We start from the raw sequence: 14041 nt of genomic DNA on the forward strand, positions 1-14041 counted from the left end.
CGACTGCCAAGCGTTCATAACGTCTTGGTTCGCTGGGGCGGGTGCTTCACCTAGCGGTGCTTCTAGGACATATGCTTTCTTGGCAGCTATGAGGATGATCCTCAGGTTCCGGACCCAGTCTGTATAGTTGTTGCCATCATCTTTCAGCTTGGTTTTCTCTAGGAACGCGTTGAAGTTGAGGTTGACATGAGCGTGGGCCATTTGATCTACAAGACATTTTGCAAAAGGTTTTAGACTAAGTTCATGATAATTAAGTTCATCTAATCAAATTATTTAGTGAACTCCCACTCAGATAGACATCCCTCTAGTCATCTAAGTGATACATTATCCGAGTCAACTAGGGCGTGTCCAATCATCACGTGAGACGGACTAGTCATCATCGGTGAACATCTCCATGTTGATCGTATCTTCTATACGACTCATGCTCGACATTTCGGTCTCTTGTGTTCCGAGGCCATGTCTGTACATGCTAGGCTCGTCAAGTCAACCTAAGTGTTTTGCATGTGTAAATTTGGCTTACACACATTGTATGTGAACGTTAGGATCTATCACACCCGATCATCACGTGGTCTTCGAAACAACGAACTTTCGCAACGGCGCACAGTTAGGGGAAACACTTCCTTGGAATTGTTATGAGGGATCATCTTATTTACTATCGTCGTTCTAAGCAAATAAGATGCAAAAACATGATAAACATCACATGCAATCAAATAGTGACATGATATGGCTAATATCATTTTGCTCCTTTGATCTCCATCTTCGGGGCTCCATGATCATCATTGTCACCGGCATGACACCATGATCTCCATCATCATGATCTCCATCATCATGATCTCCATCATCATGTCTCCATGAAGTTGTCTCGCCAACTATTACTTCTACTACTATGGCTAACGGCTTAGCAAAGAAGTAAAGTAATTACATGGCGTTATTCAGTGACATGCAGGTCATACAATAAATAAAGACAACTCTTATGGCTCCTGCCGATTGTCATACTCATCGACATGCAAGTTGTGATTCCTATTACAAGAACATGATCAATCTCATACATCACATATATTTCATTCATCACATCCTTTTGGCCATATCACATCACAAGGCATATGCTGCAAAAACAAGTTAGACGTCCTCTAATTGTTGTTGCAAGTTTTTACGTGGCTACTATAGGGTTCTAGCAAGAACGTTTCTTACCTACACCAAAACCACAACGTGATATGCCAATTTCTATTTACCCTTCATAAGGACCCTTTTCATTGAATCCAATCCGACTAAAGTGGGAGAGACAGACACCCGCTAGCCACCTTATGCAACTAGTGCATGTCAGTCGGTGGAACCTGTCTCACATAAGCGTACGTGTAAGGTCGATCCGGGCCGCTTCATCCCACGATGTCGCCGAAACAAGATAAGACTAGTAGTGGCAAGTAAATTGACAAAATCTATGCCCACAACAAAATTGTGTTCTACTCGTGCATAGAAACTACGCATAGACCTAGCTCATGATGCCACTATTGGAGATCGTTGCAGAAAATAAAAAATTTCTATGCATCACCAAGATCAATCTATGGAGTCATCTAGCAACGAGAGAGAGAGAGGGGTGCATCTACATACCCTTGTAGCTCGCGAGCGGAAGCGTTCAAAAGAACGGGGTTGATGGAGTCGTACTCATCGTGATCCAAATCAACGATGATCCTAGCGCCGAACGGACGGCACCATTGCATTCAACACACGTACGGAGCGGAGACGTCTCCCGCGCCTTAATTCAGCAAGGAGGAGGGAGAGGTTGAGGAAGAGAGCTCCAGCAGCAGCACGACGGTGTGGTGGTGATGGAGAGGCAGTACTCCGGCAGTGCTTGGCCAAGCTTCTGCGGAGGAGGAGAGGTGTTGGGGAGGGGAGGGGCTGCGCCTTGGAGGTGTGTATGCAGCCCTCCCCTCGCCCCTCTATTTATAGGGGGAGGAGGAAGGGGGCCTGCCCCCTCTAGATGAGATCTAGAGGGGGGGCGGCGGCCAAGGGGGGGGGGGACTTGCCCCCCAAGCAAGGGGGGCGCCCCCTTTAGGGTCCCCCCCAACCCTAGGCACATGGGCCCAAGGGGGGATGCGCCCAGCCCTCTAAGGGCTGGTTCCCTTCCCACTACGGCCCATGAGGCCCTCCGGGAGAGGTGGCCCCTCCCGGTGGACCCCCGGAACCCTTCTGGTGGCCCCGGTACAATACCGCTATGCCCCCGAACCTTTCCAGTGACCGTATGTCAACTTCCCATATATAAATCTTCACCTCCGGACCATTCCGGAACTCTTCGTGACGTCTGGGATCTCATCCAGGACTCCGAACAACATTCGGTAATCACATACAAGTCTTCCTAATAACCCTAGCATCATCGAACCTTAAGTGTGTAGACCCTACGGGTTCGGGAATCATGTAGACATGACCGAGACAGCTCTCTGGCCAATAACCAATAGCGGGATCTGGATACCCATGTTGGCTCCCACATGTTCCACGGTGATCTCATCGGATGAACCACGATGTCGAGGATTCAAGTAATCCCGTATACAATTTCCTTTGTCAATCGGTACGTTACTTGCCCGAGATTCGATCGTTGGTATCCCAATACCTCGTTCAATCTCGTTACCGGCAAGTCACTTTACTCGTTATGTAATGCATGATCCCGTGACCAACCACTTGGTCACATTGAGCTCATTATGATGATGCATTACCGAATGGGCCCAGAGATACCTCTCCGTCATACGGAGTGACAAATCCCAGTCTCGATTCGTGCCAACCCAACAGACACTTTCGGAGATACCTGTAGTGCACCTTTATAGTCACCCAGTTACGTTGTGACGTTTGGTACACCCAAAACACTCCTATGGTATCCGGGAGTTACACAATCTCATGGTCTAAGAAACTGATACTTGACATTAGAAAAGCTTTAGCAAACGAACTACACGATCTTGTGCTATGCTTAGGATTGGGTCTTGTCCATCACATCATTCTCCTAATGATGTGATCCCGTTATCAATGACATCCAATGTCCATAGTCAGGAAACCATGACTATCTGTTGATCAATGAGCTAGTCAACTAGAGGCTCACTAGGGACATGTTGTGGTCTATGTATTCACACATGTATCACTGTTCCCGGTTAATACAATTATAGCATGAACAAAAGATAATTATCATGAATAAGGAAATATAATAATAACCATTTTATTATTGCCTCTAGGGCATATTTCCAACACTAGGTATCTGCAAAATATTCAACAACTATATGAGGTTTGCTTTGGGAAGATTGTTAACTATGACAAACCCTTTGAGTTGTTTAGTAGTAACACGAGCATGGAATGCAGAAGAGGGGTGTTGGCCGAGCTTTATGTCAATACACAAGCTAGGTCTGAGCGGTATTTGGGTTTTCTTGTGTATGTAGGCCAAGCAATATCGAAAACCTTTGAGTATCGAAGGCCGACAGCGGTGGCGGGTGCTTTTCCTCCCTCCCGCTTCTCAGGGGTGGCGGGACCCCAACATGCGTGGAGGTGCGGCCGATCTAGAAGCGACGGCGGCGGTCGGCCCTGCCTCGGGCCACGGGCTGGTGCTGTGGCGGCTGGCCTGGATCGGGCGGCGCGCGATGCGGTCTTCGACGACATGTCATCTGGCTTTAGATCGGCGGCGGCGTCGAGGGCCTGGTGGACTGCTTGGCGGGACCCATGGCAGATCTATTCTGGCCGGTGTAGCCAGTGGTGGTGGTCATCTTCTTCGTCGGCGGTGGCCGGCTAGAAGCTTGGTGATCGGATCTCGAGATCCATCATCTAGTCCCGGCTGCGAGTTGGGGAGACATGGTTGCCGGTGAAAACCGAGCTGACGGCAGACGATGGCGGCGTTCTACGCCGTTACCTTGATGAAGGCACCGTCGTAACTACTGTCGACCCACTCGTGCTGCCCCGGGGGAAACCCTAGGATCTGGTGTTCCAAATAGGACGATGGCCGCACTGCGGTGTCGTTTCTCTATGGGGAGCATCGTTTGTGGAGCAGCGCTGGAAGTCAGAGGCAGGAGGTGGAGCGGCTTCGTCTTGCACGGAGCTTCGGTGGAGATTTCAAGTCATGCCTGACCGACAGGTGCTACGCTTGGTCATGCCTGGTCGGCAGGTGCTACGCACGACAAATCCTCCAAGGACTTCAAGTTGTGTCGGCTGGTGGTACTTGGCAACATGGCGCTGAGGTGTATCAATGGTGACCGCGACGTGTTCAGCTGTTTGCGCGCAGGGAAAAGATGCCATTGGGAACCGTGGTGGTGTCGATGATAGCTGGACCGAGCAGGGTTGATGCATCAGTACAATTCTGAAGATGGAGCGGTGGCAGTTGGCGGTGGCGACCTCTGAGAGCACGCCGGACCAGTGTGTGCCCCAGACCCGGCAAGTGGCTAGGTTGGGGTCTCACGTCTTAGATGTTAGGCTTGGCTGCGATGTCTGTTTGGTATTAGGCCCAGACTATCTGCGCCCCTTCATCAACTGGATAGGTGTAGCGACAGTTTATTGCTTAGACGGCGGCTTTAGTCTTACCGTTGTATTGATTTTGCAAGGTCTTGTGAGAATAATTAATAAATATGCATCGCTCAGATGCAGAGGCCGGAGGTCATTCTCTTTTTCTAAAAAAACTAAAAGATAGGATATGACAAATGATACATGGGTGGGTGGAAAGGCTCCTATCCAAGATGGGAAAAGATGTTCTAATTAAGGCATGTTCTCAAGCAATTTCAACCTTTGCTATGTCATGTTTTGATGTTACTAAAACTTTATATGAGCAGATGGATGCTATGATTTGCCGTTCTGGTGGGCAAAGCACGATAAGCAGAACACTATGCACATGCTGAGTTAGGAGACTTTGACAAAGCCAAAGGAGGGTGGGTTGGGTTTTAGGGACCTGTACCGGTTCAATATCGCCATGCTAGCGCATCAGACTTGGAGGATCCTAACAACACCTGAATCTCTTTGAGCTAGAGTCTTGAAAGCAAGGTACTTCCCTCACACTTCGGTCCTGGATGCACAGACAGCTAGCGGCATATCTTACACATGGCAAAGTATCTTAAAGGGTGTGCAGCTTCTGAAAGAAGGCCTGATTTATAGAATTTGTGATGGAACGGCAGTGAGTATATGGACCGACCCATGGTTGAACCGAGAGGGATCGAGGACACCCATAACAAGGAGGGGAAGATGCCTCTTAACAAGGGTTTGTGAGATCATAGACCCAGAAACATGAGGATGGGACGAACTACTAGTGAGAAGCATATTTGTGGAACAGGTTATCAAGGTGATTCTGACTACACACATCAACGATGAATACAGTGATTTCCATGCGTGGTTCTATGACAGTAAAGGCCAATTTTCAGTGAAATCTGCATGTAAACTATATGTCCGGTGCCGGGATGCAAGCTTACCATCATCTTCAGGTTTTAATGCAGATGAGTTCCCATGGAAAAAGATTTGGGAAATTCCCTGTCAACCGAAAATCCAACAATTTCTTTGGAAACTGGCTCACAATAGCTTGCCACTAAAGTTGACTCTGAAACCGAGAGGAATCAATCGTGAGACTGCATGTGTCTGCTGCAGCCGACTAGATGAGGACCGCGCACACATGTTTGTGAATTGTAAAGAAGCTAAGAAGCTTTGGCGATGTCTTCAGTTGGAAGGGCTACATGAGCATCTTGCTGAATGCAGGGATTCAAAGGAATTTTTAGGGGAAATCAGAGCTCTGCCAGAGGAGAAGCAAGTACTGGTGACTTGTATGTTATGGCGTTGGTGGGATCACAGGAATACAACTGGTAAAGGGAACAAAACGCGCCCGGTGGAGGAACTAGAATTAAATATCAAGCGTTGTGCATTGGAATCACCGCAGTTCCGTCGTACCAAGAAGAGCCCGCATACTGTGCAGAGACAACATGATTGGTCAAGGCCAATGGGGGAGACACTCAAGGTCGATGTAGATGGGGCATTCAAAGAAATATATAACACAACACGTGTGACTAGGGTTTTGCAGTTCGAGATGAACAGGGCTATGTCAGAGGCTCGGTGAAGGCAGATTACCGAATATGGGAAGTGCAATCCAAGCGGAAGTGACTGCTAGTCTGGAGGCTATGCACGCTGCTGCAACTTGGGGTATAATGAAAATCCAGGTGGAGTATGACTGCCAGAATCTGGTCAGTACGCTCCAGTCTACTGAGTATGACCTAATCCCGGAAGGAACTTTATTAAAAGAAATCAGATTGTTTGCTAGTGGAAATTTCATCTCTTGTTGTTTCTCGTTTGCTCCCCGTGAATGTAATAAGTTAGCTCATTCCCTAGCTACTATGGGTTCTAAACGGCCAGTTGTGAGACAACTATGAGCCGAGGGGTTACCGAACGATTTAAATGTTTTGAGCATCTCCGGCCGCGCCGCAACATGCCCTTCCAGGCGTTTTTTTGGTGACGGCGGTCGAAAATCGGCCAGTCGCGCCCACAGGAGCCCGTTTTTCGTCGGTTTAGGCCGAAACTGGCACTGGCGGACCCAGACCAAACCCGGCGCGCTAGGGACGCCTGGGGGTGCCAGGGGACGAGCTTTTGGCGCGAACAGGGATGGGCCGTCGAGTCAGCGAGACACCGCTTCGTCGTCCTCATCGCCTCGGTTCCCGCGGAAATCAATGCCAAAGCTGTCGCGCTGCTACCGGTCAGCCTCCATTGATGCCTCACGGGCGGCGCAGCGAAGGCGCCACCGATGCGCGTCCCGTCTGCTCCCGCCATGCATCGCCCGCCATGCAAGCTCTCGCCGCCCCGCTGCGGCTATAAAACCCGACCTTCCCGCCGGGCAGCCACACATCGTGTCGCATCGCCACACAAAGCAACACACTCCCCCCTTCCCGCCGACGAGCAATGGCTGAGAGGTACCCAGGCGACGGCGCGGCGGCGAACGGCTTCGGCCGCCGCCATCTCCAAGAGTCGGAGGAGCGCCTCCTCTACGAGGCCGAATATCCGGCGCCCCCGGACATGCGTGTGCCGGGGTCATGGATGTTGAGCGCCGACGGCGTCCCGGTGCCACCGGTGCCCAAAGGGGCTGCACGGCGGGCCGAGATTGCCCGCATCCGCTCGTCGCTGACGGAGGCGCAGCGGAACGAGCCAAGGTACGCAGTCGACAGCCACACGCTGTGGACGATGTACTTCGAGCACCGCCGCGAAGACCAGATCGCCTCCGCCAACGGCATCATCCCCCGCGGATGCCACAACACCGACGGGCGACACGAGTGGTGGGACGTGCCTGGCCGCACCCTCGAGGCCGTCCTCGACCACATCGAGGCCGGCAACACGCCGCGCCTTGAGTACCCGCCGCAGCCGTCCTTCTCTCGCCGTCGTGGCAACTCCTGGACGCCGCGGCGAATGGAGCCAGGGGCGTCCTCCTCGTCGGGCTCCGGCTCGCCGACGCTCCGCCCCGTCAAGCCGGAGCCGGAAGAAATGCCGCTTCGACGCCACACCCGCAGCGGCGCCCTCGTCATCAATGAGGATGCCAGCCTCTCCCCGCGCTCCCTCCGCCTGGTCCGGCCGAAGCCCGAACCGGGGCTGCTCCCCGTGAAGCCGGAGCACGCGGACATGGTGGCCCCTGACGACGCGATCGCCCTCAAGTGGGCGAGGGAGGACTACGTCCGCGAGCAGGTGCTCCGCCAGCGCCGGGCGTACGCGGAGCTCCAGGCCCGGCGCAGCGGACGCAAGGAGGGTGGCGTCATTGTCCTCGATAGCGACGAGGAGGACGAGTCCGGCCCGTCCAACCCCCCACCACGCGTCGGCGACCCTGACCAGGGATGCAGTAGTGACGGTGGCAGCTCCGGTGCGGCGCGCGACGACGACGACGACGACAGCGACGGCGACTACACCCGTTTATACAGGCTTCTCGGCATGTAGATGGCGGGCGGTGGCCGCGGCGTAGTAGGGATAGGCGTAGTTTGGCGTAGTTGTAGGCGTAGTTTGCATGTCATCTGTTTTTGTATAAATTTCAATGAAGTATCGCCGAGTTTGTGCCAGATCGTCGAGTTTGTACAAATTTGGATGAAATATCGCCGAGTTCACGCGATTTTGACGGCGACCTAGGGGCGTCGACTGGGAACGCACTCGCCCCCACGCGCTAAGGAAGTGCCGGTTCGGCCTCAGGCGGCTCTTTTTCGATGTCCTGGAAGGCCGAACGGTTGAAGATGCTCTTATGAGGGCCAGCCATATTGCTTGGCCGGTGTGATGCATGGAGTCATTGTGTTCCATTTAAAAAAAGGATCCGTTACATCTAAAAAGCAATTATTCTATGAACAACATATTTCATTATTGATCTGGGGCAAAAAAAAAAAAACAAATGCAATTGAGAATGTAGGTAACTATTTGAAAGATGTTTTTTATAATTGTCTGCAAGTAATTATGTCCGTATTGCATTTATATTTTCCTAGTCTTTACTAACGACAGACGGTGATGATCGATGCCCTTGTCTTTCTTTGGCAATACATAAGCCGTTTGCTTGAGCAGGTGAATGGAGACATTGCTCGGAGTGCCAGACTATGTTGCGCTTCTCAAGCTGTGCCATCTGCTGCCCTCTCCGGATCCGCCATCAAACCCACAATCTCCTGGTCCGAGGTTGCGCCCCCTCCTTCCCGGGAATCCATGAGTGGATCTCACAAGAGTCGGAGGTTCAACCACCGAACCTCTAGATCTCACGAGCGATGTTCCTAGCGCCAGACCAATCCCCATCCCCTATAGCGGGTATCGAACCAGGAGGGGCAGTGGACGGTCTCCACAAGGACGAATAGCCGAGGGCCTCGCCGGAGTGGATGTGGTTGTGGGCATCAAATCGTTGGTGCGGTGGTGTTTGTGGTGGTGCGAGCTCTGCCGCGAGAGCGGACATGGGCTGCGTTGGTTTACACAAATCCAGGATTAATCCAGTGCTACTACATTTCTATAGTAGTTTCCAATTTAGTGTTCTATGGATGGTTAGATCCAAGGAATTCAAGGTACAAATATTCAACACGCTTATGCAGTAAAGCCGAATTGTGGCTCAGGTGCTCATCAAACATAATATCCAGCGAGTTCTGGTAGACGGGACAAATATGGTAGACACGAAAATCTGAACTTTTGAAAGTTGAATCTTCCAAAAAAAAATAGAATTTTGAAAGTTGAATTTTTCTTTGAAATTTTGAAATCCTGAAAGTTTAGAATTCTAAAAGACGAAAGTTACCAAAAATGAAAATTTGGATTTGTGAAAGTTGGAGGGCTGGACTTTAAAACATGATGGCATGATGGCCCAAAAAATGGAGGTTTATTGAAATGCTAGAGCATGTGCGGACAAAGGTTTGTGGCGATGTTGGAATCTAACCGCTCAGTGCTTGCCCAGAGGGTGACCGCCATGTAGCCTCCCTCGAATTAGTGTATCTGAAATACCTCTATGCCCAGAAAACGTTCTAAGTCTGATAACTCAAAAACATGTCTATCCGTCGGGAAAAAAAACCTCAAAAACATGTCTAGCAGTATTGCCAAAAATGATGTTCATGCATATATTTACAATGTTCCTCTAGTTTAGGTACACTATGTTAGAAGTGTAATTATGTTTAAGTTAGAGATTAGGAGTTAGAGATAGGATAGGTTAAACCATGTATGACTTGTCCTCTACTCCAAGTCTCTCTCCCTCATATGGTACTCTATATATACCCCTACGAGGGTCAGATCAATAACCACAGAAATATTCAGTCATCTATAATTTCGACAAAAATTGTAGGATGGTTGAATATGGTGTTGTATGTTGTATTGATCTGACCCTAATAGGGGTATATATACAGTACATCATGAGGGTAGAGACCTGGAGTACAAGACAAGACATAATATATTTAAACTAATTTTATCTTCATCTCTCCTTATCTCTAACTACACGTATGTATTTCTAACACACTATTTAAGTACCTGATCACAACATGTCTTTAGATTTGAACATTTCTTTCACACAATGGGACCTGCCTCCACCATCTATTGTACAAATTTATAAGCGCATCTAGTTGATGATTACCTCTACAATAGAGCCCCTGTAATAAACCTATGGTTCAGTACAGCCTCAGCAATTGGTCGTTTACGGTAATCCGGATTAAGCATTGCCTACAGAAAAGAAATCAGTGTAAGACCCTTTATTAAAGATGAAGGAATCGAATGTAGATTCACTGAGTCCACAGTTAATATAGTAAGCATACACAAGTATCATCTGCAGCAGAAGAAGGTTTGTGAACAGACAAAATTTAACTACAATCGTAGAGGCAAACCTGCAGCAACTCCCAGCCGGCACCATCACCTAAATCTAGAAAGTTTACAGCTTCCGACAATTTATCATCTTCCAGGCAATACCTATTTGAGTCCATAAACATAGATAAGCATGCATATTGATTCTGAATATAACAAATCACAACTAACAATCAGGTAGAAAATAAGGGAGAGCAGATTTTATCAAATGAATTTGGAAAGCAGAATTATTCAAACATTGGAATGTTTAAACTTTAAACCATGTAGATGTTTTGTTCTAGCGATTCATACTCTCTTGCAGCATAAATGTCGAGACGGAAAGTGTTCTCCAAGAGCCTCTACAGAATAAATAAGTACTTTGTTAGATATCACCGTGTATAAAAGAAAATAACATTTGTCCTATGAACTTTTCTTTGCGGTAATTTCTATTATGAACTTAAATCTAAGTTATAATCAAGAACCTGCAAGGAAATGCTATCCATGATGCCTGCTTCGCAAAACGGAATAAATGCCATGTATGCAATAAGCAACCCAGCTCCATATCTGTTTTTTTCCAATCACAGGTATATGTGAGAGACTTGAATTTTGTCAATCAAAAGTAAAAAAGAAATACTTGCATGTCATCAGCTACTCCAAAAGCTCGCTTCTCCAAAGGAGTTGATGCTCCAGCAGCAGATGCTCGACGCCAAAGACCATCTGACAACGCTCCAACCCCAACAGAGGAATACCTGTCATTATAAAAGTATATCTATTCTCTAAAGCGTTTTATCATTGGTAAAAGAAAATGCAGAGAGGATGGAGATATACCCGATATCTACAGAAAATGCCAAATCACGGAGCTGTGGAAGTAAATAGTATCCATTTTTCTCTGCAACAGTGCTAAATAAGAGAAAGTTACACTAAGTAGTAACAGAACCGAGAATGAGTCATAAGCTGTAGAATGGGAAGTAAAACAAGGAAGATGCAGAATACTTGAGAACAACAGAAGAGGGGCCAAGGCTTTGGTGCAGTCTATCATGATTGTGCATGTGGACAAGGCCACACATAGCTCCATTAAGCAGCCTAAGGACAAAATATTTCCTCAGTTCCAATTTGTATGCACGATCATAGGGATTCCAAAAATTAGGCCGTTCCTTCAACTGCCTTTCACTGGTTATTTTTGCATAGTCTGCAGCACTGTATCTCCCATCATCACGGAAAGCAAGCCACTGTAGAAAAATTACATCAGTCTAAAAGCATTAGAGGATCGTCTATGACCTGATAAAGTTATGTGGTAGACCTGCTCTCCAGTAGCTGTCTCAAATGCTCCTAACAGAAACTGAATGTTCTCACAGATATCCCTTGCATCACTCTGAAAGTAGAAAGCAAGGAATAGAAATTATTTTTTGGAAATGTCATGTCTGACATACTCATTCAGATCGGCAAGTTCAACCTCTGTTAATTTTCCACGATTTTCCTAACCTGAAGAAAAGCATGAGTCCTCAGCTCATTCAGTGCCATCAAATTAGCTTCAGAAGCACCAGCAATAGCTCCAGGGTATACCTTGTAGCATAAACCTATGTCTTAGCACATATAAGATCGTAAATGAACTCATATGTCTGGGAAAGCTAATTACTAACACCATCAGATAAACCAACAAAATTGAATGGCTGGAAAATCGAAGTGAAAAAAGAAGAAAAACTTGGAACTATTGGCCCTGCCCCTACCACAAATAATCTTCACAAGGCACTGTTGAATCAAAGGGTGCTATCAGCCTACGATTACATAAGACTGGCCTTACTAGTATTATGTGTCATGTGATACAATTGAAACACTATGAGCATGTACATTTTAAAATGCATGGATGACCCATATCACACTTATTAGCATTACAGGACCGTGTGTAACTATACATGGTAGATTGAAAATCCGAGCTATACCTTAAATACAGTTTGTGTGCCCTTCAATGGACCTTGCACCACTCTTCCCTCGTAAAGTCTGCAATAGACTATGATACATGGATAGTATCAGTAGACCTTTTCTAAAAAGTTACACATCGAAACAACATCTTAGATAGAAGGAAATAACCTAATTTTCACTTGTCCCTCTCCAACATCTTGGACTCTTAATCGCTCAATCTCTTCCGGTGAATATCCAAGACTAAGGTCTTGATTAACAGCATCGTTTGGAAGCCCTCCAGACTGAGAAGATGAATAGCTGTTTCACATGACAGAGTGTTGGAAGTCATGGTGGTTACATAAATAGAAATATATGTCCTTACGTTTACCACTCAAAATATCCGATGGTCCTTTTAACAACTCGATATATAAGAGTAAAATTAGACGCAGCATCCATGGCCCCATAACATAATACTGGTACAAAGTTCTGTGGAAATTTTCTTGTAAGAAATCAGCAACATCGACATCAGAATAGGCATATTGAACCTCCTTGTCATTTACTGTAGCTCTGATGGATACATTACATATTTCCTAAAATTGAACCACATGATGTTCCTACTTGTTACAAGATACTGCTGGTCATCTCTGGTGAACTTATCTGAAGTGTCCTAAGCTAACTAAGTAAAGGGAAATGTCAAAACCAGACAGTATCCTGAATAATTTCAACATATTCTGTCAATTTCAACATATTCTGTCAATCTCACCACAGTATCCTCAATAATTTCACCCCAAGAAAAACACACACAGACTTGCCATTTCCAGTGATTTCTGCTGGAAACAACTAATTAAAATAACCTAAGCAACATGCTAGTGAACGGTACGAATGCTCGAACCAATTCCACCCCCGCACACAGCCCTACCGTCCTAAGTTTTGAATCAACTCAGAACGTAAGCACACATCTCCCCGTGGGTACTACAAACTCTTACTGTAGTTCTGAAGGAAAACGGAAAGGGGAGAGGACCCAAACATGCTGACCTTGTGATGTTCATGAAGCCATAGTTACCCAACAATCTGCCGACCTCGAAGTACGCGGGGTTGGTCATCAGCGCCGCCGAAATCGGCCGTAGAGATCGTGGGCGAGGCCTCCGGCGCCGCCCCCAGGGCTCCGGTGAGACGAGGAAGCGCGCGGGAAGAGCCTTCAGCATCGTGGTCGCCACTGCGCTGCGCACAAGCCTGAAACTGACTGGTGTTTCTGTTCTGGGGATAGACAGCTCAAGCCTCCCAGCCGCAGAAACGAAAAAGCTACTATTTTTTTGAGAAACAAACGAAAAAGCTACTGGGAGGATGTATCGCTGATAATGGGCCGCGAGGATCGCCTGTCGCACCATTATCGGCCCATCAGCAGTTTCTTTGCCCTTTTTATTTTGTTTGTTTTTCTCCAAAAAAAATATTGTGTGTAAATTTTCGCTTTTCTGGTTTTATATTTTTATTTATTGTCTTTTTATTTATCTTAGTATCTTTATTTCATTTCCTTTTCATTATTACTTTTCTCTTTTTAGTTTTATGTTAAATTTATTTTCTGATTTCTTTTTTTCTTTTGCCACACATTCATGCACTTTTTTCAGACACATTTTTCTTCAAAGTCATGAACATCTATTTGAAAATACATGAAAATTTGTTCTGAAAATATACAAACATTCTATTCTAGGAATGGTTAATTTTATCTGGGCCAAGTCCTACATAACATTTATGTGGCAAATCGTCAACGTCGTGTCAATACAAATCTAAGCAACTGATCACGGCCAACAAAGATGGGAGACAAGATTATATGAAAAAAAATTATTTAAATTTGATCAACGAATATTTTTGAATAGAAAGTCAATGTAAGGATAAAGAC

At 46.9% G+C, this 14041-nt stretch overlaps 1 protein-coding gene across 1 annotated transcript; it reads right to left on the minus strand.

Moving 5' to 3' along the window:
- Nucleotides 1–9500: 9500 nt before the first annotated feature.
- Nucleotides 9501–13255, minus strand: LOC123137846 (uncharacterized; the record flags this gene model as incomplete). Its single annotated transcript, XM_044557698.1, is given in 12 exon segments — nucleotides 9501–10128; nucleotides 10290–10371; nucleotides 10558–10604; nucleotides 10728–10809; nucleotides 10884–10994; nucleotides 11074–11145; nucleotides 11239–11474; nucleotides 11546–11617; nucleotides 11728–11808; nucleotides 12186–12243; nucleotides 12334–12462; nucleotides 13180–13255. Coding segments are annotated over 12 exon segments (1130 nt in total), but the record flags the coding sequence as incomplete, so codon positions are not given.
- Nucleotides 13256–14041: the final 786 nt, after the last annotated feature.

Source organism: Triticum aestivum, chromosome 6B, assembly GCF_018294505.1.
Source record: "Triticum aestivum cultivar Chinese Spring chromosome 6B, IWGSC CS RefSeq v2.1, whole genome shotgun sequence".
In the NCBI taxonomy this organism is placed as follows: domain Eukaryota; kingdom Viridiplantae; phylum Streptophyta; class Magnoliopsida; order Poales; family Poaceae; genus Triticum; species Triticum aestivum.